General features: G+C 33.9%; 1 protein-coding gene across 3 annotated transcripts; it reads left to right on the plus strand.

Moving 5' to 3' along the window:
• Positions 1-169: 169 nt before the first annotated feature.
• Positions 170-21,567, plus strand: Otud6b (OTU deubiquitinase 6B). Of its 3 annotated transcripts, XM_048782778.1 has the most exons (9): positions 171-356; positions 1,117-1,268; positions 3,513-3,593; positions 8,537-8,849; positions 10,873-10,934; positions 13,579-13,685; positions 14,373-14,423; positions 19,343-19,459; positions 20,059-20,180. In XM_048782778.1, the coding sequence occupies exons 1-8, from the start codon at positions 275-277 to the stop codon at positions 19,443-19,445; spliced, it is 951 nt and encodes a 316-aa protein (XP_048638735.1). In that variant the 5' UTR covers positions 171-274; the 3' UTR covers positions 19,446-19,459; positions 20,059-20,180. The 3 variants fall into 3 exon arrangements, with proteins under 3 accessions (XP_048638734.1, XP_048638735.1, XP_015341437.2); XM_048782777.1 differs by lacking the exon at positions 19,343-19,459 and having other exon boundaries at positions 170-356; positions 20,059-21,567; XM_015485951.2 differs by lacking the exons at positions 19,343-19,459; positions 20,059-20,180 and having other exon boundaries at positions 224-356; positions 14,373-17,177.
• The last annotated feature ends 757 nt before the right edge of the window (positions 21,568-22,324 follow it).

The following is a 22,324-nucleotide window of genomic DNA, read 5'->3' on the forward strand; positions in this document are numbered from 1 at the left end:
GCAGCGCGATAGTCAATTAGGGATTACACTTCCGCGCTTCCTCCCTCGCTGCCCCGCCCATCGAGTTGGGTCACGGTAGTGCGCGTGCGCAAAGCCCCGCTCAACTTTCCTCCTCCTTCCAATGGCTGATCTCTGATCTGGTGCCGCCTCGAAGGCGGGGCTGGGTCTCAGCGGCGACCAATGGAGCATTGGGTGAGGGTTGAGGGGTGGAAGGTGTCTGCTAGGCTCGTGCTGCAGGTTTTCTCCAACGCGTGTGCCCGGCGACCCGGTCGTCATGGAATCAGACTTGAGCGAAGAGCTTGATGAGGAGGAGCAGCTGATGAGAAGGCATCGCAAAGAGAAGAAGGAGTTGCAAGGTGATGGGATAGGAAGTAGGAATTTAGAAGCTTGGGAAAGGCGCGGGTCAGATCGGTTTTGGGCAGTCCGAAGGGGGGACTGACCTGGATCCTCCCAGATTTCCCCAAAGTAAGGAGTGGCCTTTTCTGTCCCTCATCCCCCGACCAGAGGCGCCTTAATCCCGCAGCCTTCAGAGGCTTTCTCTTCTGAACTCTGCTACCACTAATTTGTGCCTCCCAAGTTGCTAGTTCTGAGAATACCGCGGAGACAAAGTCTTGGACCAAATCTGATTCTCTCCCAACTCCACTCTGCCTCCCTTCCCCATTTTCTGCCCTGGTTAATGAGTGGGGTGTGTGTGTGTGTGTGTTTACTTTGCTGGGGATACAACCCAGGGCCTTGCTCATGCTAGGTAAGGGTTCTTCTATTGAGCTCCATCTCTAGCCCCCATTAGATGCGTTTTTAATTGCCTCACCTCAGTTTGGAGGGCTCAGAAGGGATACTTAAATGGTTGACAACTTGCTTCACTTAATGTTTGTTTTTTTTTTTCCATTTTCCTCCTCCTGTCCCCCGAAATAAATTACACCAATTCAAGATTTTATTAAGGCTGTTTTTTGTATTCTTATATGGTCTCAAGCTTCATCTGGGCCTCTGTAGCTGATATGTCATGACCTCTTGCTTCTGTAGTTACTTTTTTCTGTACCTATCTCCCCTTCCCATCTATTTGTTTACTGTTTTCCATTTTCTCTTATTCCTGACTTAATGGTTTTGGTGCCTTTGTAGCCAAAATTCAAGGCATGAAGAATGCTGTTCCCAAGAATGACAAAAAAAGGAGGAAGCAACTCACTGAAGATGTTGCTAAGTTGGAAAAAGAAATGGAACAGAAACATAAAGAGGAACTGGAGCAATTGAGACTGACTTGCAAGGAGAATAAGGCATGTGAAATAATGTTTATCTCTGCTTACATCATTTGAAAACAACTGTTTATTATACAAAATCATGAAATTCATATAGAAATGAAGTCACTCAGTAATACTCATGCATAATTTTTTATTAATATTTTTGAGGCCAGGGTAACATGACAGTGAGTTTTTGTAAAGGAAATCAACAAGAAAGGTACATTTCTTTATCTATTTACTTACCCAGAAAATGAGCAGATTGATAAAGCTTCACCAAATGAAAGTTGCAAGATCAGACTTCTTGTCTCAGAATTGCCACAGTATAAGATTCTAACCTGGCCAAAGTTCCTTATCCTGGAGTATAAATTTCCCTACATGTAATATGACACATACTTCTGCTGTCTAATCACAAGTTCTTATAAAAATCAAATGGGACAACAAATGTGAAATCATTTTTAAATTATGAAAATGCTTTATGAATAAGTTGTAATAAATGAAATGTTACTGATGTTTTTTGGGTAAATGTAAACAGGCTAACTTCCATCATTTGGACTAATATTTATCATTGTAGCTAATTTATATGTGCCAACCACTTTGTTTAACATATTACATGTGTTTTTTTACTTAATCCTTGGTAATACTCTATGATATTATCAGTGAATCAAGTGTAGATAATACCACGATTCCTGTGGGAAAGATGGTTAGAGATTTTAAAACTTTTTTATGAAGTCACAACAGCTATAAAGTGCCAAGCAGAGGTCAAAATCAGAACCATCTTATTCTGAATACTGTCATAGCTTGTATAGTATAGCAGTTTATTGCAAGGGTTTTGCATACAAAGGATCATAGACCCTAGAACCTCACCATTTTTGGTGGTTAGGAAGTTCTTATGTTTATATAAAATCTTCTCTGCCACAATTGAATTTTCTTTGATTCATTTTTGATGTTGACAAGGGAAGCAATTTATACTGATTTACAGTAGTTTTTATTAAACATAGTTTCAATTTCTTTTTTTAATTTTATTCGCCTGTCAACAGGATCCTGGGCTTCTTTGTCCTATAATTACTTTTATCTACAGAAAACAAGGCATGATTCTCCAGGTGTTTAATCGTGTTGTCATGATTGTGATATTCGTAATCGTCTTTACTATACTATTCTAATCACTTCTGTTAGCAAAATAATTTTGTTTCCTCTCTTAGGCCTTCATTATAGAGATTTGTCCCCAGGTTTCCAAGGACAAAAATGTTTGATGGTTAAGCTACATATTTACCTGTTAAAATACAAATTCCCATTCTACTTTGATTTATTATCTTCTTCATTAAAGTAAACAAGCTTTCTCTTTGAACCCTACCTAAATTCTTATATCATTGCTTTTTGTTTTTCAAATGCCTTTCTGTATCTTGCCTGTTTTCAATATTGCTGTGACTTTTAGTAGAATCTTGAAAAATCCTTTTAAGATTCTTAATTTCAATCAAGTTGGTAACCACTCTCTGAAGTCTTTATCTGATTTTGATATTTTGATAAATTGGGAGATGTAGCCTCTTGAGATTTTTGTCTGCATGTCTTAGAGGCCTTGAGTTTTATGTATATGTCATACTAAAAACTAGCTTAATGTGTAGATACTTAAATACTAGTTATTCATTCTAATAGAAGAAATGAAGAATCTGATTTTCTTACTTTAGCAAATACATATGTAGCCATTTGAGTATTAAAATTAGTTATAATATCTAATGGTACTATAAATATTTTCTGCCTATAATTATCAACTTGTAGATAGCAAAAGCTAGGAAAAGCTCATTTATTAATAGTGTCAAAAATGAGTGCCATCAAGTTATGGCTAATTAAGATGGAGAAGGGCCTCTGGCACATTTAAGGTTATGAAGGTAGTAATGAACTGAACGATCATAGGACATATAATTTATACGTACTGTCAACATTCAGAGAAGGGAAGAGTGCCAATGCTCAAATGAATTGGCAATTATAGAAAGTACAGTATTTAGATTAATGGAGTAGACATTCCAAGAAGGAAGGAAGGTATGTAGAATAACCATTGTCTTTGACGAACAGTAAGGAGATTTCTTGGGACTCTTAATAAATTCTCTCATAAAAATAGAGAAAGGAGACAAACAGTATTATCTAATTTGATGTCTAGTGCTGCTATTCAAATGTGAAATATCAATTGGAAGTATATGTGATTTTTCATTATAATTTAGTGACCTAATGCTTGAATAATTTTAAAGTATTTTTAATTGACTTGTTAATACTTTTTGTTTCCTTCAGATAGATTCTATTGCTGATAACATTTCAAACTTGGCACTTGAAAATCAGCCTCCTCGGATATCGAAAGCACAGAAGAGACGGGTATGAAAGCCATGTCACCAAATACATAAGTTAATGTTGCTGTTGCAGGCTTAGTACTATCTTAGGTGTTGTATAAGAAGGGAATAGAAAAAAAAAAAATACAAAGTAGTTCCTGTCAGGGTTTATTAAGGACTTGCTGTGTCTCAGATACTATGTCAAGCTATTTATGTGAAATATGCAGTCTCACTTAGTCCTCACAATAATCCTATGAAGTAGAATTTCTTATTCTCTTTTTATAGAGAAAAATATAGGCCTAAAATAAGACTTGTAGATAGGAAAAGCTCATTTGTTAGTAGGGTCAAGAATGAGTGCTCATCCAGTTCTGGCTAATTAAGATGGAGAAGGGCCTTTGCCACATTTAAGATTATTAAGGTATTAATGAGCTGAGCAAGCACAGGATGTATATTTTATATGTACTGTCAACATTCAGAGAAGGGAAGAGTGCTAGTGCTCAGTGAATTGGCACTTATAGGAAATACAGTTTACTCTTCTCTAGGAAGGTGATGGTTGGGAGGGGGAATGCAAAGGAATTGTGTTTGTTTAACAAATGTATTATCCCAGGCTTAATTTAGAATCTGTAGAGTGTTTTTCTAGGTGATTGTGATGTATAACCCTGGTTCAAAAACTATGGTACTAAGTAATGAAGGAAGGATTTGAACCTAGAAGTTAAACAAGAAATATAGGTATAAAAAATTTTCACAGAATTATGTGGATATTTATGTAATGGTTAATTACAATAAAGATTCAGAGAAGGGAAAGTTTCATTATGTTAAGTGATGATTTAGAACTTGAAGAAAATACAAAAATAAAAAAAAAAACTAAAAATATTTAGTTAGGATATTTCAAATAGGAGAAATAGAATGCATAAGAACAAATGTGGGAATGAAATTTGTATTATAAAGAGCTAAAGAGAAACTTATTTATTTGAAGTAGTGAGTTAATGATCTTAATATTATGGGAATGAGATTGGATAGTTAAGGCTCTTACTTTGGGGGAAAAAAAGGTTTAAACCCAATTCTTTTAGTTCCAAATATTATTTTACTAATACTTGATGTTTTCTAGGATTGAAATACATATTTGAAAGCTGTCTTTGCATTTTAGTAGTGTGTAATTTAGTTGAGCTTGGAGTTTAGTGTGTGTGTCTGTGTGTTTGCAGTACTAGAGATCAAACTTAGGACTTCATGCATGCTGGGAAAAGACTCTACAACTGAGCCACATGTCAAGCCCCACATGAGATTTTTATTTCATTCACTGTTTTTGCTTTACAAGAGTCTTAACTTCTTTAAACTTTAGTTTCATGTTTCTAAAATGAGGGGAAATAATACTTATTTCCTATGACTATTATGAATATTAAATAATATACTGCCAGAACCCTTAACACAATGCCTGGAGACCTAATGGTTCAACAAATCAAAGTGTTGTTCACTGTGTTAAGCACAGTATAGTATGTCTCTTAAAAAAAAATGAAATCTGAGAGCTCTTTGTTTGGAAGTTGGTTAAGTTGTACATAGTCAAACATTTTTCATATTTGTATAGAATTTGATTGTAGATCAAATATTTTGATTGTGAATTTTAAAGAATAATGAAATGTAGGGCTGGCATTGAGACTCAGTGGTAGAGCGCTTGCCTAGCATGCATGAAGTACTGGGTTCTATCCCCAGCACCACATTAAAAAAAAAAAAAAAACTAAATAAACAAAATAAAGGTATAAAAAGTATTATTTAAAAAAAAAAGAATAATGAAATGTAGATTTCATGCTGTCTTGGAAATTGTCTAATTCAGCTCTCTATTTGTAATAGGCTTTCTTTTAGTGATGGCTTCACAGTTGTCACCTAGTTTCTATAGATTAAAAACAAAAGGTTAGAAATTTTGTGTGCTGGCAGCATAACTGTGTTTTGGGAATTACTTCTGATTACTAATTGATACATCCTACAATAGCCTACTTTTTTCCAGAAAACATAAAGCTATAACTCTCCTTATTCATCCCTACCTGGACTCTTAGGCAACAAAACAAAAACAAAACAAACTCCCTTACTTTTCTCAAAAATTTGTGTTGCTTTTCTCCTAATTAAAGTTAATACCTTTTTCAGCTATATTGTCATAAAATTTAGTAGCTTTTATAGTTAGTTGCTTAACAGTTGGCAGAAAAAATGCCCTAGATGTAATGTCCAGTTTCTTAATACTTTGTTATGTTAATGGAATTCTGGAACAGAAAACCCTAAATGTTTATGATACTTACAGAAATGGAGTCCAAAATCAGGATGGACAATTGGTATTATATCATTTGGAACCTTTCTTTTAGCTGAAATACCAAGGAATAAAAATCACTTAATTAATGGTGTTTTTTTTTTTTTTTTTATGGAAAAGATACAATTTTGTATGAAACCACAACAAAAAATGTTTGAAGATTTATTGTATAAGAATACTGTAGAATATTGTGGAGCACATCATTTATTTTTAATCTGGAAAGACACAGGAATATTTTAGTACTTCAAAGAACTTGGATGCTTTTTGGCTTAGTGGCAAAAGCCCAAAGTAGAAGTTAGAATTGAATTCTAAAAATATTTATATGTTCCATGCTATTTTTATCTTATATACATTTTCATTTAATGTCATTGATGCTGTTCTCTCTCCAGTATGATGTGTAAAAAACGAATGTCTAATGCTGTTGGGAAACTACATTGCAAAGAAAAGAATGCAAAAGATTTCCCACCCAGTATACTAGAGAGAAAACCCAATTACCTGGGAATACTGAAGGAAAACATGAGGGGAAAAAAATAAAATGATTAGTAGTTTAGAAACCTTTAGGGTTTTGTGTATAGAATAAAGTTCTACTCCTCCAGCAAAAAAGTGCATGACATCATTAACTCAGCTTCCATCTGTTCCAACTCTTATTCTGATTCAGATGCCTGAATAGATGGAGCTTTCTGTTCTTGGCCCCTGTTCTGGTCTAACCAACTATATGGCTTTGGAAATCCTTATGCATCTGTTTCCTTGGAAGAGGAAAATTGGGGGGGGGGGGCTTAGATTAGATGATATCCAAGGTGCTTACTCTTCCTCTCCCCTCTGAAACTCTTAGCTTGTTATAAAGTAATAGTGCCATCTTGTGTTTTAAGATATTATGCCCTGTGATTCATAATTGTAGATAGGTAGTTCATGTTAACCTCTGTCTTTGTTGAAGTTGGGGGGTAAATCCTAAACAGGCTTGTGTTTTGTTAGAGAGATATTACTGTTTTGATTCAGGGAACTTAGAAATCAGTTCAAGATCATCTAACATGGCACATAACAGACAGATAGTACAAGTAATGTGGCAGTGACTTAATTGAAATTTGCTTCCCATTCACTTCTTTAGCCCCAAGAGGAGTTAGAGCTAAAAGTAGGGATGTCTTTACTTTTTCTACTCTTGATTTACAAACTCCTTCACTGTGATTCACTACAAATGTGAAGATTTGTAGAATTTGATTTAACTATTTTTATTCTCTTAAATTGAAAACCAGTTTCCTCCCTGAGTGTACAAATAAAAGAACTCAGGGTAGAGAATTAGAAGCTAAAGAAAAGCACATAGATACAAGCACACACACTAAAATACAATGTATTTTAATGCTACCATCCAGAAAAAAAAGCACTACAGATATTTTGTATATATTCTTTTATTTTTTTTTTATGCTTTGTAATATACTTAATATATATTAACTATATCCCTATCTTTTTAGCCTCCATATCATCTCTTGACATTTTAATGTGGTACTCTAGCTTTGTGAACTGTTTTTACCTTTGAAACATAGTGCTGTCTGACTTGTGATCTTTACTAGTTTAGCTGTCAGAAATCGTTTCCTCCTCCAACCTATCCATATCGCTCGTGTCACAAATCTCTCATTGACCTCATCCCAACCCCATCCTTACATATGCTCTCATGGGAAGATCTCTTAAGGTGTTTGAATAAGTAAAGTAAATTGTGAGCATTTATTTAAAGCATTTGTTTTACATTTTATACAAGTATGCTGTGTTTATTAAAATGCATCAGAAAACAATCTGGAAAGATACATACCAAACCTCTAGAGAAAGTACTGGGATGACGGTATTTCAGGAGAACTTTGATCTATCTGTAGTATTTTAATTTTTTTGTAAATAGGAGTTTTTTAATTAGTTACTTTATTAATTATGTATATGTGCGTATACATATATAGATATCTATAGACATATGTATGTATATCTGTGTATAGGTATATATGTATATGTGTATAGATATCTATAGATCTTTACATATTTCTATATAAAGAGAGATGTATATATTTACATATATACATAAGTGTACACTTTTTTTAAGCTAGATAAAAAGAATGTCTGCCTGTACCCTTCTAAAGTTTTGAGCATATTTATGTCGCACTTGTGGAGTAATAAGTTAAGAAGCTTAGGTTAACCTGGGTTTGAATATGATGAAGTACTTTAAGGCCTAGGATGACTCAATCTTAAGACAGTACTTTAAAATCAGCAGATAAAATTTTTAGAAACTTGGCATTAGTTTTTTTTTTTTTTTAAATATTTATTTTTTAGGTGTAGATGGACATAACACAATGCCTTTATTTTTATGTGGTGCTGAGGATGGAACCCAGGTCCCACCGGTGCTAGGGGAGCGCTCTACTGCTGAGCCACAGTCCCAGCCCCGTATTAGTTTTTTAAATAGACTTCATAGGAAGGACTTTCTTTTGTCCCAGTACAGAGCTAGATGATAGGGCCCACAGATCAAGTGAGTAAAATAGTTTGCACTTAAAGGAATTTATGGTGTAGAATATTCTACAAGTGACAGGATGGTCAATATGATAATGCTTGTGGGAGAAGGGAGAAAAATGGCAAAAAGTTTTGAGAATCATATCTCTATCCCCTTAATAAGTGAGAATTAGTCCTGATTACTATGAATTAACTTTCCTATATTCTCATCTTAGGAAAAGAAAGCTGCATTGGAAAAGGAGCGGGAGGAAAGGATAGCTGAAGCTGAAATTGAGAACTTATCTGGAGCTAGACATGTAGAAAGTGAAAAACTTGCTCAGATGTTGGCAGCCAGAGAGTTGGAAATTAAACAGATTCCATCTGATGGCCACTGTATGTATAGAGCCATTGAGGATCAACTGAAAGAACAGGACTGTGCTGTGACTGTGGCTGCCTTAAGAAGTCAAACTGCTGAATATATGCAAAGCCATGTGGAAGACTTTTTGCCATTTTTAACGAATCCTAATTCAGGAAATATGTATACTCCAGGTAATGCATTTTTCTTTGTTGTGTTTTATTAATGGTTATGGTTGTTTTTAAATAAAGCTCTTCCTAGTACTGAGCATAAAAAGAACCCATACAGCCCTAATGAGGAGAAAACATCACAAAATTTAGGAAGAATTACTTTCCATAATTTTAATAGATGCAATCATATCTTACTTTACTCAAATCTCTTACATACAAAACCATTTTGTGTATTATTTTATATGAGATAAAAGTAGGAATAGGATTAGTCATTATTATTGAAAATACTGTGTTCATATTTAATAAAGTTAAGCATAGAGAGGTAAGCTTTGACCAGTGACTAGATGTACTGGCTTTTAGACCACAAGCTGAGAATGATTATGAAAATTAATTTTCTTTTATTTTATACTGTGAGAAATTTGGGTTATTCTCAATGAACTATAATTAGGAAGATTACTATGTGAGAAAATTTGATTTTGCTAGACCAAAAATAAACTAGTTAATAACCTGCTTTATTTTTTACAATATTTCTGATAATTAATATAAAGTATTTATAGTGAAGTTAAAAATGCATCTTTAAATCAAAGGGAGAGCAAGTAAATTATCTGGAAGGGTTTCAGGGAAGTAAAAATAGGGGATGGGGCTGTGGCCCAGTGGTAGAGTGCTTGCCTAAAATGCATAAGGCCCTGGGTTTGATCCCTAGTACCTCAAAAAACAGAATAGAGGCAAGTTAATCTTTGAGAGAAGATCACAGATTATAAAGTAATCAATAGAAGCAAATCATGTGGCTAGGATAGGTTGGAGAATGGGAGGTTAAGGTGGACTTTCCTTTAATTGAGTTTGCCCTCCAGAGAGGAAAGTAGAGCATGATACAGAATGGATGAGAATGAACACGTAACAGTTGATTAGGTCTCCTTTAGTAAGTATGGCCTACACATGACTATAAGCATATCAGATCCCATAGCCAACTAATTTCTTCATATCTCTTGCTGTTTTAGGTCATTGCTATTTTCTAAATAACCAGGATTTCTTTGGCATCCAAAATGCATTTTGCTTTTTATTTTGATATGTGTAGAAATGACATGACAAAGTGTCCTATACTTTATTTTTGACATGATTACTGAGTTATTTATATTGAAACTCCCTAATTCTGCCTATAGTAGGACATTTGAGAGGAGGTAAAAATTCATTATGCTGATCAGGGAAAAAGACCAAAAAAAAAAAAAAAAAAAGAGTTCATTATCTATACTCAGTTTATATTCTTTGAAGCCCACTGTATACCAGGCAGGATGCAAGGTGCTGTTCTGAGCACTGAGGATTTAACAGTGATTGAAGCAAACACATGGAACATGTTTTTCTTCTAGATGCCTGTAGTCTCTTTCCCTCTTCTGGGCAGAAAGGATGTTTGTATTTCACTTTAACATGCTGTATAAAAAAGTGTCTAAATAAAACATGCCCATGGTAAATTCAGATTAGGTCTTTTACTTCTCCTCCCAGAGCTGATCCAAAAATCCCTTTCCTTGGGTAAAACTGATATGGATGTAAAATAATTTAAGTGCTTCTGAAATAAGAGGTAGAGATACTATTTGATGCTGTCTCCAGAAAAGGAGTTTAACTCACTTGTACTTTCCTGGGGTTAAGCATAATTATAGATAGGCTACATATTTTAGTCTTTCATGGTATTCTTTTGTGTGCAGATTTGGGCTTCAAAACACATGTCAAGGTAGTGAATATAGTGGCAGTTTTGAGAATTATTGCATTAGATGAAGAGAGAAAAGTAGGTTTCTTATGTTGGTCTCTGGGCCTCAAGTTGAGGGAGAAAAGCAGAAACTCATTGTTTTGCTCTTGGATAGAATGGTGGTGGAAAAGTGAGATGAATTAAATCTGGACCTGGGAAGTAGATTAAATTTTGGAGGGAGGTGGTAGGGAAGGGAGATGTTCATGACTTAGGCATTTTCATCAGGGGTTGTGGGAGCTGTAAAAAAGAACCCTTATAATATGAGGTGTGAAAATTATTAAGTGCAGTATTCTGATTTGTTCTCTGTAGAAGAGTTTGAAAAGTACTGTGATGATATTGTAAACACAGCTGCATGGGGAGGCCAACTTGAGGTAAGTTTGAAATTATTTATAGTGATTGTGCATTGTTAAATCATTTCTGAATCCCTTCTATAATTTTAAGACATTTTTTACCTGATCCCAATTTCTCTTTGAAAATTTATTTTCTTTGTATATTTGCCATTTCTTGACTGATCAAGAAATAGGGTGTTAATATTCTTTTGCCTTTGATTAAAGTATCTACCTTAAGTAAGAGAAACACTATTTCATTTTAAGAGCTCAGTGTTAGATCTCTGTGTTGGAGAAGCTGGTGGAATGGTATTTTCATTTGTGATGCTGCTAGTGCCAATATATTTGATATTGTGGACTTATAAAAAATGGCTCAGCTGATGAACATCACTATTAGAACAATAACTTCTTAATATTAGATATAGAAAATGATTTTTATGTAAAATTACAAGTCAACTCTTTCCAAAACACATCTATTAAAATTGTGTTTTGAATTCCTAATTGGTAGTTAACTTACTTGAAAGCACTAGATGATGCATTAAAATTGATGTATAAGAAAACAATATGTTCAGTCACTTATAAAGATCTATTAAGAGTTCTTTTTATCACTACTTCTTAACTCTTACTGTTAACTTTGTTTCATTATAACAAAATAAAACACCTGACTAGACCCAGTGGTGATGGGCAATCTGGGATATCAGAAAGAAGCTAAGAAGTCTAGCCTTGGGTTGAAGTTCTAACTTCTCCCTTCCATTTCTCTGTTATGTGACCTAGGGTTGTCAGTTAACTTCTTTAGCTTGTTTCTTAATTATCAAATATGCCTAATGATTCCTGTGTATACTCCATCAAGCATTTGTGAACATTAAATAAAGAAGTACCTGCATAAAAGTTCGTAATCTAAAATGCCAGAGGGATGAAACTAGAAGTATTATTAATCACATTGTATAATGGTGATTAGTCGTCTTGAGTAGTCTATGGCTCTACATATTCACTTTAGGAACTGAGTTTTTCAAAGATGTGAAAGGAATGTTTCTCAGATCTTTTTCTTAGCAGTGCTATACTTGTACCTCTCCACCAGAGGGAACCATGCTCATTAGTTTTGTATGTCTCTCTGCTGGGTCTCAGAAACTCAGGAAATTTTTATAGTAGTATTTTGACTAGTATTAGAATAAAAATGCTTGAACTTTCTTATAATGTCTTTCATTACTGTGAGTATTGGAGGTTTATTCAACTGTTTAAGTTGAGAAAAACTTTTAAAAACATCCATTGAAGGATATTTACTCATTAATTATCTGTGGATTTATTTTAACTAGAAATTATATTATTTCTGAAGAGTTAGAAGGGATATTAAAATTTCTAAAGCTTGCTTTGTATTCTTCATTCCGTATTAGTTTTTAAAAACCTATTTTAGACATAAGAAATATGTGCTTCAAATGAGTGTTTTACAAAATAGAGCATGGGATTGTATTTGCCACTGTGTAGCATAGAATTCTTTCCATATTCTTGAATTAATTTTTTACATTTTTTCAAAATTATATAAGGACTGTGTTCTTCATGTAATGTTCTTATAAAGTGGCAAATAAAGGGTACTGTGATCAAAGATTGGCAATAATTGATTTATTTAGGAACTTTCTCTCTAGACTCAGACTTCTTCATTTCAGCATGGTCATTTAGTTTCCTAATGTTTGACTTTAACAAGTCTTTTAACTTTTCTCTGCCTAGGATTCTGGCTCTTTTAAAATAACACTAGTAATTGGGCGTGGTGGTATATGCCTGTAATCCCAGCAGCTACTTAGGAGGCTGAGGCAGGAGGATTGCAAGTTCAAAGTCAGCCTTACCAACTTATTGAGACCCTGTCTCAAAATAAAAAATAAAAAGAGCTGTGAATGTGGTTCAATGGTTACGCACCCCTTGGTTCAACCCCCTGGTTAAAAAACAAACATCAATAACAACAACACTAGTACCTATCCCATCAAGTCATTTTGAGGATTGAATGAATTAATACATATAAAGTGTTTAAGTGCTTAGAGTGTTTAGTCATAGTAAGTATACAAAATGTTAGTATTAAATTTCATTAGTAATGTATTCATCAGGCCTTACACTCTTGATTTTACATTTTACATTGTGGAATTACTTAAAGTTGTCCATATGTTCATCAGATGGAAATTCCTTGACAGGGCAGTACAATTTATATACATATCTCTTTCTAACTTGCCTTGAAAATTATAGAACAGGGGGTCTCAACATGGGTTTTCCATTGGAACCATCTGAAAAGTTTTTTAAAAATAAACTCCCTGTGTCTCCCTACTCCCCAATTGTTATTGTTTTGGTCTGGTGTTTAAGCATTGGTATGCAGAAACTCTTTTTGTTATGGAAATGTTCATGTGTATTAAAAAATAGAGACCAGTATATTAAACTCAATTTACCCATCATACCACCTTACTAACTTTGACATTGATGGTTTTATAAAACTTTTATGTAGCCAGAGTTTAAGGAATCCATGCTTTTGATTTAATAAGTATTATATTTATTTGTTAAGTTAACAAATATTTATTTGTCCACTACAGGTTAGGAACAGAGCACACGCTTGTTCTGACTGTGTAAACATATGCATGTACTTTAGTAGTCTATGATTGGGATAAGATTGACATTTTTATTTTCCTTACTAATGCATTTTTTCTCCCCATAGCTAAGAGCTCTGTCTCACATTTTACAAACACCAATAGAGATAATACAGGCAGATTCTCCTGCTATTGTAGTTGGTGAAGAATATTCCAAACAACCATTAATACTTGTGTAAGTACCTTGAAATTTTTACTGTTTTATATTTTTATAATGAAGACAAAAAATTATAAAAAGATTTTAGGTTATATGTGTTGATTAATCAACACTGTCTTTAGCTGAATTAATTCTGCTTATCTTAGATTAAAGGCAAGTGTTGTCCATAAATATGATTTAGGTAATTGTTTAAACCTCAAGAGATTTATTTTGGTCATGAGTTAAGAGCAGTTATTCCTAAAGGCTACAAAATTTTAAGACTAGTTTATAAAGTTCCAACACGTGAAAAAGCTGAAATTTATTAATGTTGCCTGTTTATTCCTTAGAGATTTTTTTCCTTCATATTGTAAAGAGTTTTGGATTGAGAAATCTCTGAAGTACAACATAGAGGATTTATTCTTGTCTTAATGTTTATTAATTAGCTGAACTTGCTAAGGTAGTCATTACTGGTTGTGTTTAGGTAAAAATTTAAGCTTATTGAATACTTAGCATCTCAGCCTTTCCATTTTCCCTCATGTGATTGAACCACTTGTTGACAGTACCTGTCAAATACTGACAATACTTGTCAAATAGTGTTGAACTCAACTAATATCATGTAGTCTATTGAATGATACCTCTGTGGACTGTCAGTACTTGGTTTTATGTGCATAATAAGCGTTTATATGTAATAAATTAATCAAAACTATTCATTTTTTTTCATTTCAGATATATGAGACATGCATATGGATTAGGAGAACATTATAATTCTGTTGCACGGTTGGTGAACACAGCTACTGAAAATTGCAGCTAGTTTACAAAATGTCACACAGTTATGTTTTAGTACAGTGTGCCGATCTGAGTATTGCTACCAAGTGCTAAATTGTTCTAAATGCTACTGAAAACACAACTACCTTAAATCAATTTCAAAAATAAGCTTACTACCAGGCTTTTTAGAAATATGTCAGAGATAAACTTTAACCAGTATCCTCTTAGTGGTATTTTGAAACTTAAAAATTGATGTGGAGAATATCACTTATAAACCAAGGTCATACCCTTTTTACTGATACATTTTTATCATTTTTATTTATATAGCATCCTGGATATTTTGTTCTGTTTAAGGATACATTTTTAAATGTTTAAAAATTTCGTCCCACTACTAAAATTTTCCAAAGAAAATTTCAGTGTAATTTTTCTAGAAGTGAAATGACTCATTCTCTGTCATTGTAATAAAGTGATATTGTGATGGCAAATTTAATCAATGCTTATAAAATGAACTTGACTGCAGTAACCTTAGTGTTGATGGGATTAGTGGGATGAAGTTTTTATGTAACGTGTCAGTGCAGCCAGGAAGCTTGCTTTAATAATTAAGAATTTTTAAATATTTATTCAGTTATTAAGTTTAAAGAAATGAGACAAAGTCAAAGGTAAATAGATATTCACTGTCAAATTTAAACCTCTAAAGATTAGAGATTTGCCTTTTATTTGTGTATAACTTTAACAAGACATAACAGAGCATTGTCTAATTCATTTATTACTCTTTGCTGTTCCTGAACTTCAGGCTGGAGTTAGTGCCGTCTCTCGATTATCTTCTTAACTGCCTATTTTTGTATTTTCTAGTGTGGTTTCTGTTCACTACTCAGCTGTTTTGCTTTCCCTGCATCCTTTACCACTAACTGACATTTTGTGGCCTCTCATTCTTTTCCTTCTGCAAGTTGAGGATTTTGCAGTGCAAAAGGTGCCAAGGCCACATTTACTTCACGTTCTTTCTCTTTTCCAGTTTGTCTTACAAGATCTGTCCCCTTCTGCTCATTCTCTAGGATTAGATAAAAGCCCTTGACACTATTTTGTTATTAATGCCACTTTCTTCAACTCAATTATTTTGAGAATTCTTATGTTGTATAAAGGGTTGAGTTGAAAGCCACTGTTTGGGCACCAAGAATTTCATAGTAAAATAAGTTTGCAGTAGTTTTCTGTGTGAATTATTAATTTTAAATTTCAGATCAGTCACAATAGTGTTCTTTCTAAGAGATAATAACCACATATACAAATGTATCTGATAATTTATTATGTAAGGAAATATTATGAAAACGAGATCTATTTGGTTTGATCTGTTTTTCCCAAGTTAGAAATATAAGATATAAGGGGGTAAGATTTAGCATCAAGTTTATAACATTTGAATTTTTTTCATTCACAAAGTATTTATTGATTGTTTATCATGTGTCAGGTAAATGACAGTGTATGAGAAAATCAAACAAGTATCTGGGAACTTATAATGTTATTATAACATTGGAATTTTTGCTCCATTATAATTTTTATGAGGAAATATTGTGTTTATAATATTAAAAATGGCTTCAGACTGGGCTTGGTGGCACATGCCTGTAATCCCAGCAGCTTGGGAGGCAGAGGCAGGGAGATTGCAAGTTCAAGGCCAGCCACAGCAACTTAGTGAGACCCTGTCTCAAAATAAAAAAAATAAAAAGAGGACTGGGGATGTGGCTCAGTGGTTAAGTGCTCCTGGGTTCAATCTCCAATATCAAAGAAAAAAAGGCTTCAGTCACACCTGGCCAGCAGTTAACACTGTAGGAAGCTGGTCAGGACTGTGGTCAACTAGAGCAAGTAAGTACATTTTGCCTCCAAGCAATATATTCTAAAGGCTACCTGTTTTGTTACCTTTAATCTGAATTTTTGGGGGCATCTGAAATTTATAAAAGAAGGAAACCAAGAATATTAAATGCTTTGGGTGTATTTTGAAGTAAATCTGTTACTTTAAAATATCAGCATTAAGAAATAGTAAAATTTTATGAAACCTAGTTATTGTAAATTCCACCATCATCAAGTATTCTAAAAATAACTCATTGGTGTTTTTCTTTTTTAAACAAGAAGAGTTAAAATATTCTTAATTATATGGTTTTCTTTCTTTTTTTTTTTTTTTTTTTTAAGGTACTAGGGCCTAGAGTTGCTAAAGCAAGTGTTCTACTATTGAGTTGCATCCCCAGTTTATCTTATTTTCTGCTAACCTTTTTAATTTTTTAAAAAAATTTAAAGGGTCAGTACAGTTATGAACAAGATTTGTATGGTTAGCTGTTTTTTATAAAACTACAGATAAATATTTGTATAACTGAAAAAAAAAAAGCTCTTCCCCACCCCCACCCCCAAATGGCAGATATTAGTTTAAAAACAGCATATGATACTGGGATATGGCTCAGTGGTGGAGGGCTTGCTCAGCATGTGCAGGGCTCTGGGTTCAATCCTTAGCACTACAGAGGGGGGGAAAAAGCAGCATATATTAATTTGGTTTGCTGTATGATGATGGTCTAATGGAAATTACATAAGCTTTCTTTTGTCCTAATTTGGAAAATTATATGTCATTTCTGGAATATGTCTTTAGCCAAGAATTTTATCCACTTAAATATGTTTACAGCTTGTATAAAGCAAAAAAAAAAGTGTGTGTGTAACTATTGTGAGCAATGTAGTTTTGCTCATATTATCTGATGTTTGCCAAAAGAATAAAAGATGAATGAATTAAATCAATATTTGTTTGTTCACATTGTCATTCTTCAATATTTTTAAAATTCAGAAACAGAAAACACATTTTGCTTTAGAATTTTGTTCAGCCTTTGTTTTGTCTTCAGATATAACATAACTAAGAACAATGCAATCACAGATTCTTGCATTTAAGGAAGTTGCAATAAATATATGAATACAGCATTATGCCCAGGGTGGAGGGAGATAATACAGTAATCTCCATGGCACTTAGAAACCAGGTAGGAGCTTAGAACTTTTTAGAATAATGAAGAAGATTTATTTAGGATGAATGAATTCTTCTGATTCACAAGTGTCAAAAAAGAAGATTCAGGCATGGTGGCACAGGCTGTAATCCCAGCAGCTGGTGAGGTTGAGGCAGAATTTCAAGTTCAAAGCCAGCATCAGCAATTTAGTGAGATCCTGTCTCAAAAAGTAGGAAGAGCAGGGGATGTTCCTCATTGGTAGAGTACCCTTGGGTTCAACCCCCAGCACCTCCATATCCTAAAGAATAAACTTTATTGGTGTGGAAAAATGGAAGCATTAAGAAGCTTGTGCACATTGGTGTTGGCAATAAATTGTTTATACAATTCCTGGTACAGGTTGTCATGAACTAGTTGAGGAAGCAGGTTAATTGTTTTCTGAGACCTTAATTAGTGATTTTACACTTTTTAAAACATTTATTAAACAAATGTGAATGACTTTTTCTCCCTGTTTCTCATTTTTTTTTTCTTTTTTTCCCTTTTCTATTCTCTCTTAGTTTAAGTCTAATTTAAATAGTTGTTATTCATCTCATCTTTAAACTCATGGTTTTTTGTGAGGGGTGAGGAGGGTACTGGGGATTGAACCCAGGAGCTCTCTACTACTGAACTATGTCCTCATTCTTTTTTTTTTTTAATACTGGGTCTCCCTAAATTACCCAGGCTGGCTTTGAATTTGAGATCCTTCTGCTGCAACCTCCAGAAGTAGCTTAGAGACACACAACACCATGCCCAGATTTTTTTAAATACAAGTTCTAGGAAGTATCACTGTGACGCTTTGGGAACCCACCTTGTTCTCTCATACTTTGTGGGCCTTGTTCAAATGGTAGTTCATACCATTCAGAATTGAATGTTTCAGTCTATCTGCTTTACCTAGCTTAGTTGTCTTCCTGGTCTCAGCTTAAAAAGGATCCCCTGAAGCACACATTCCCTCATGCCTCCCACCTGAGGTAGGTTAGGTATGACAGTCTAATGCATACTTCTTCCTAGTACCTATGTACTTATAATTAGTTACTTTTATTGAACATTTGTTCTGTTTTTTTTCCCCCCTAGTCTTTTAAATGCTTATAAACAAGAACTTGTTGACCAGTGTCAAAATATTTAGTACATTGCCTAACCTACATTAGGTGCTTAATAAATGTTTATTGATAGTCTTAGGATATTAGGTAGAGAGGAAAGTTTATGATTGAGGAGTTGCCGCTAGGCTGGGAATAGAGAGATGGAAATGACAGAATTGTGCTTCCTCACTAAAGGTCTGCTTTCTAATTTACTTGGATGAATTCTTTAGTTCTTTTGGTCAGTTAAAGGGAGAAAGGGAACCCAAGAGTATTTTCTATTCTAATATAGGTGGAGTATCCCCAGTTTGAAAATCCAAAATTTGAAGTGTCCCCCAAATTCAAAACTTTTGAGTACCAATAAAAATCCACATTATTAACTTTTTTATATGCAAAATTATTAAATATATTCTATAAAATGACATGCTATATAAAATCTGTATAAGGTATACATGAAACAATCTTGTGTTTATACTTGAGTCCCATTCCCAAGATATCTCACAATTAGGCAAATATTCCAAAATCTGAAAGAACATGAAATCCAAAATGCTTCCTATCCCAAGCATTTCATATAAGGAAGTCTCAACCTATAGCATTCTACCATTGGTTTATTTTTATGCATCACTTAGGACAATGTCTGATTTTAGTGAATCTACAAAATATGAGGATCAACCAAAATAAGTATACAGATTTTTAAAAAGTTAAAAGCCTTAAGAGACTGACCATAATGCTTATAGTTGTCTTATTTTAGAATACTCAGGATGACTAATGTAACTTACTGAAATAAATCACTACCTTTCTATAAGGTGCTGAATTAAACAATTCTCTGAAAAACAATGACTTATTCTGTTTCTTGCAGTTTCTTTTTTGTCACCCTTCTTTATAATTTCACTCAATACAGTATAAACACGTGGATTAATAAGAATCTAATGCCTGATGAGTTTGATGAACAAAAAATATAACTGCATTTTAAAAAGTAGGTTGCTGTTTTGGAATCTGCCATTTGTCATTCCCACCCCATGGCCCCTGCTTGAAATTGTAAAGGCTTTGTACAATTAGATCAGCATCTCAACAGTGGCACTGTTGATGTTTTGAGTTGGATGAGTTTTTGTAATAGGGGTTTTCCTGTGTGTTATAAAATGTTCAGTAGCATCCCTGGCCTCTAGTCACTAAATGCCACTGGCACCTTCTTCTAGTTTTAAGAACAAAAAATGTTTCCTTGGGGACAAAATTGCCCCCAGTCAAGAACCACTTATTGGATCATATGTTATTGCTAATGATGTTGCAAAGTTCTAAGGAAATTAATTTAGAACAAATTTTGGGCACATTAGTTATTCATCTGCATTTCATGAGTTTGACAACTACCTAATGATGGACTTTAGATGAATCATTGAAAAGTTCAGTAGGCTTTAACTTTTTTTTTTTTTTTTCCTTTTCCATATCATCCTCTAGTGATTATTTGGCTTCTGAGATTATTGGTAGTAGCATTCAGGACAGACTATGTTATGCTGTGATTAACAACTTAAAAATCTTGGGGTCTTATACTAACAAAGAAATATTTCTTGTTTGCTACAGTTTGCAAGTTGGCTGGGCTGTACTCCATGATTCTACACTCGAGTGCCCAAACTATTGGCATTATCACCCTCAAACTTCTTTAGAAGAGAACATTCTGGAAGGTCTCACTTCAGCAAACAAATCTGGCTTAGAAGAAACACATCTCATTTCCATTCATTTGTAGCAGTCAATCACATGGCCTTGCACAAATAGGAAAAGGCCCAGAAGAGCAATCCTTCCGTGTGATCTGAAGTGAGGGAGCTGGAATATTTGATGAACATTATTAAGCATTGTCACATGTGCTGGAAATAGTGGCATTTGGGATCAGACTTGCATCTACATCTTGACCTTGGTGTTTACTAACAAATCTTTCAGAGATCTAGTTGGCTTGTTATAAAATAGGAATGATAATATTTTCCTAGTAAAAGAACTAATGATAAATAGGGAAGTTTAGGTAATCCATCTAACATTTTAGTATTTTCTCTATGTGATGTTTGTGAGAATAATGTTTATTATTTGGGTGTTTTTGTTTTTATTTTTTTTGGCCTAAATGCCACTAGGAGGGAGGCAGAACCATAATAGGACATTAATCTCTTTTGGAAAACTGAAACTGTCAAGGTGGTTCATAAAGCAGCGCCTTGAGATGCTAGAAAGAGGTGGGGCTTCATTATGGCCATTGGTAGTCAGCACAAAGGAATTTTCAGTAGCTAGTCTGATATGAGACCAAGGAAGTACCAAGGAGTATCTGATAAAATATGGCAAACATTCTTATGGCATATTTTGTTTGGCTTGTGTAGTGATTAAAAAGGAAAAAAAAAATATTAGTAGGTAGCATTTAAGAACAGGGGATTTCACTCAAAAGTCCATATTTCTAGCTTCTCAAAAAAATTAAAAAATATTTTCTCATAGCAACACTCAACAGGAGTTGAGTACTTGTGGTCTGCTTTGGATGGGACGTGTGTTGTTTCTGTTTACCCACAATCATCTCCTCATGGTCTACAAACATATTTTTTGTCTTAAGTAAAAAATGCCCAGTTCCCCAGTCATAATCTTGACATTGTCTTATACAGTTTCCCCTATGTTCCCTGTTTTGGTTTATTCCTTGATAATTAGACTTTGTATGTGTTTAGCTATCTTATTGGTCTTGGTTTTATCTCAGTGTTCAATTTTCTAATCTATTCATTGCTACTTTTTATTTTGATTGGCTTCTTCTAGTTTCTATGTGTTTAGTATTTGGTACATATTTCTAAAAAACATAGTGTGCATTTTTTAAGTAGAATCTTGAGAATTTCCTGTAGACAAGGTAATTAAATGCTGGTCTGTAAGCTAGTCTCATTGGCAAAAAAACAAAATTTAGTATATGATGGTAAGTTTTCATGAGGCATATTTCAATTTAAATTTACTCATAGGTTATGTTCTTTAGCAGAGGGATTTAAAATGTTCCTTCTTTTATGAAATTATACTGGTAGTAATTGGGAGTGTAGTTTTTGAAATGACCTTACTTAGCAAAATTAAAAGTTGATAACTGTATTTCCCATGAGTCATTTCCTGTTTTTAAAGTCTGAACCACTAATAGATTTCCAATCTCATAGCCAACATAAGGATTCTTTATGTAACATTTCTGACAGATGCTCACCTACCTGCCGTTTGAACCCCTTTAATAAGAGTGCAATTGGATATCTAAGGAATAAGTCAAAGCAGTAATGTATAAAGAAGGGGATAGTGACACAAAGGTGGCAGATCTTTGGTGTAGTGGGCATGTTAGCACCTTGTTTTGCCAGAGGTAGTGCTTACACACTCTAAGAGTGGAGATCTTGATTTAATTGTATATATAAGATTATACAAGAAAAAGCATAACTACCTCTTATTGAGCACTTTGTGCCAGCCAGTGTGCTTTAGTATGTGGGCTTATGTGCTCTTCACAGAAAGCAGGGGTTGGCATTTTCAACCCTATTTTATAGATAAGGAAATGAGACTTAAAGAGATTGAGAATTACTAACTTGAGCCACATGGCTAGTCAGGGTAAGGCTAACCCTAGAAGTCAGGCCTTTGAAATTCCAAAGTCTTAAAAATCAAACGTTCTGTTTCCATATTTTAAAAAAAGGGGGGGGGGAATCAAGAGAAACCAAATTCCCTTCTTTATTACAGGACAGAGAATTTCTACATCAGTTTTCGAGTACATGAAGCATCTGCTTATTTGAAAACTTTTGCCCCAAGTCTCAGACCACACTTTAATCACAAAATAAGCTTGCCAAAACAAATCAAGTAAGTACATTGGTCTCTACCA

This window comes from Marmota marmota, unplaced genomic scaffold (assembly GCF_001458135.2).
Source record: "Marmota marmota marmota unplaced genomic scaffold, marMar, whole genome shotgun sequence".
NCBI classification, from domain to species: Eukaryota; Metazoa; Chordata; class Mammalia; order Rodentia; family Sciuridae; genus Marmota; species Marmota marmota.

Coding starts and splice junctions, on each gene's coding strand:
- Otud6b (XM_048782777.1), top strand. CDS start 275: ATGGAATCAGACTTGAGCGAAGAGCTTGATGAGGAGGAGCAGCTGATG. Junction 3,594..8,536: donor CGAAAGCACAGAAGAGACGG/GTATGAAAGCCA, acceptor TTCTCATCTTAG/GAAAAGAAAGCTGCATTGGA. Junction 8,850..10,872: donor AGGAAATATGTATACTCCAG/GTAATGCATTTT, acceptor TGTTCTCTGTAG/AAGAGTTTGAAAAGTACTGT.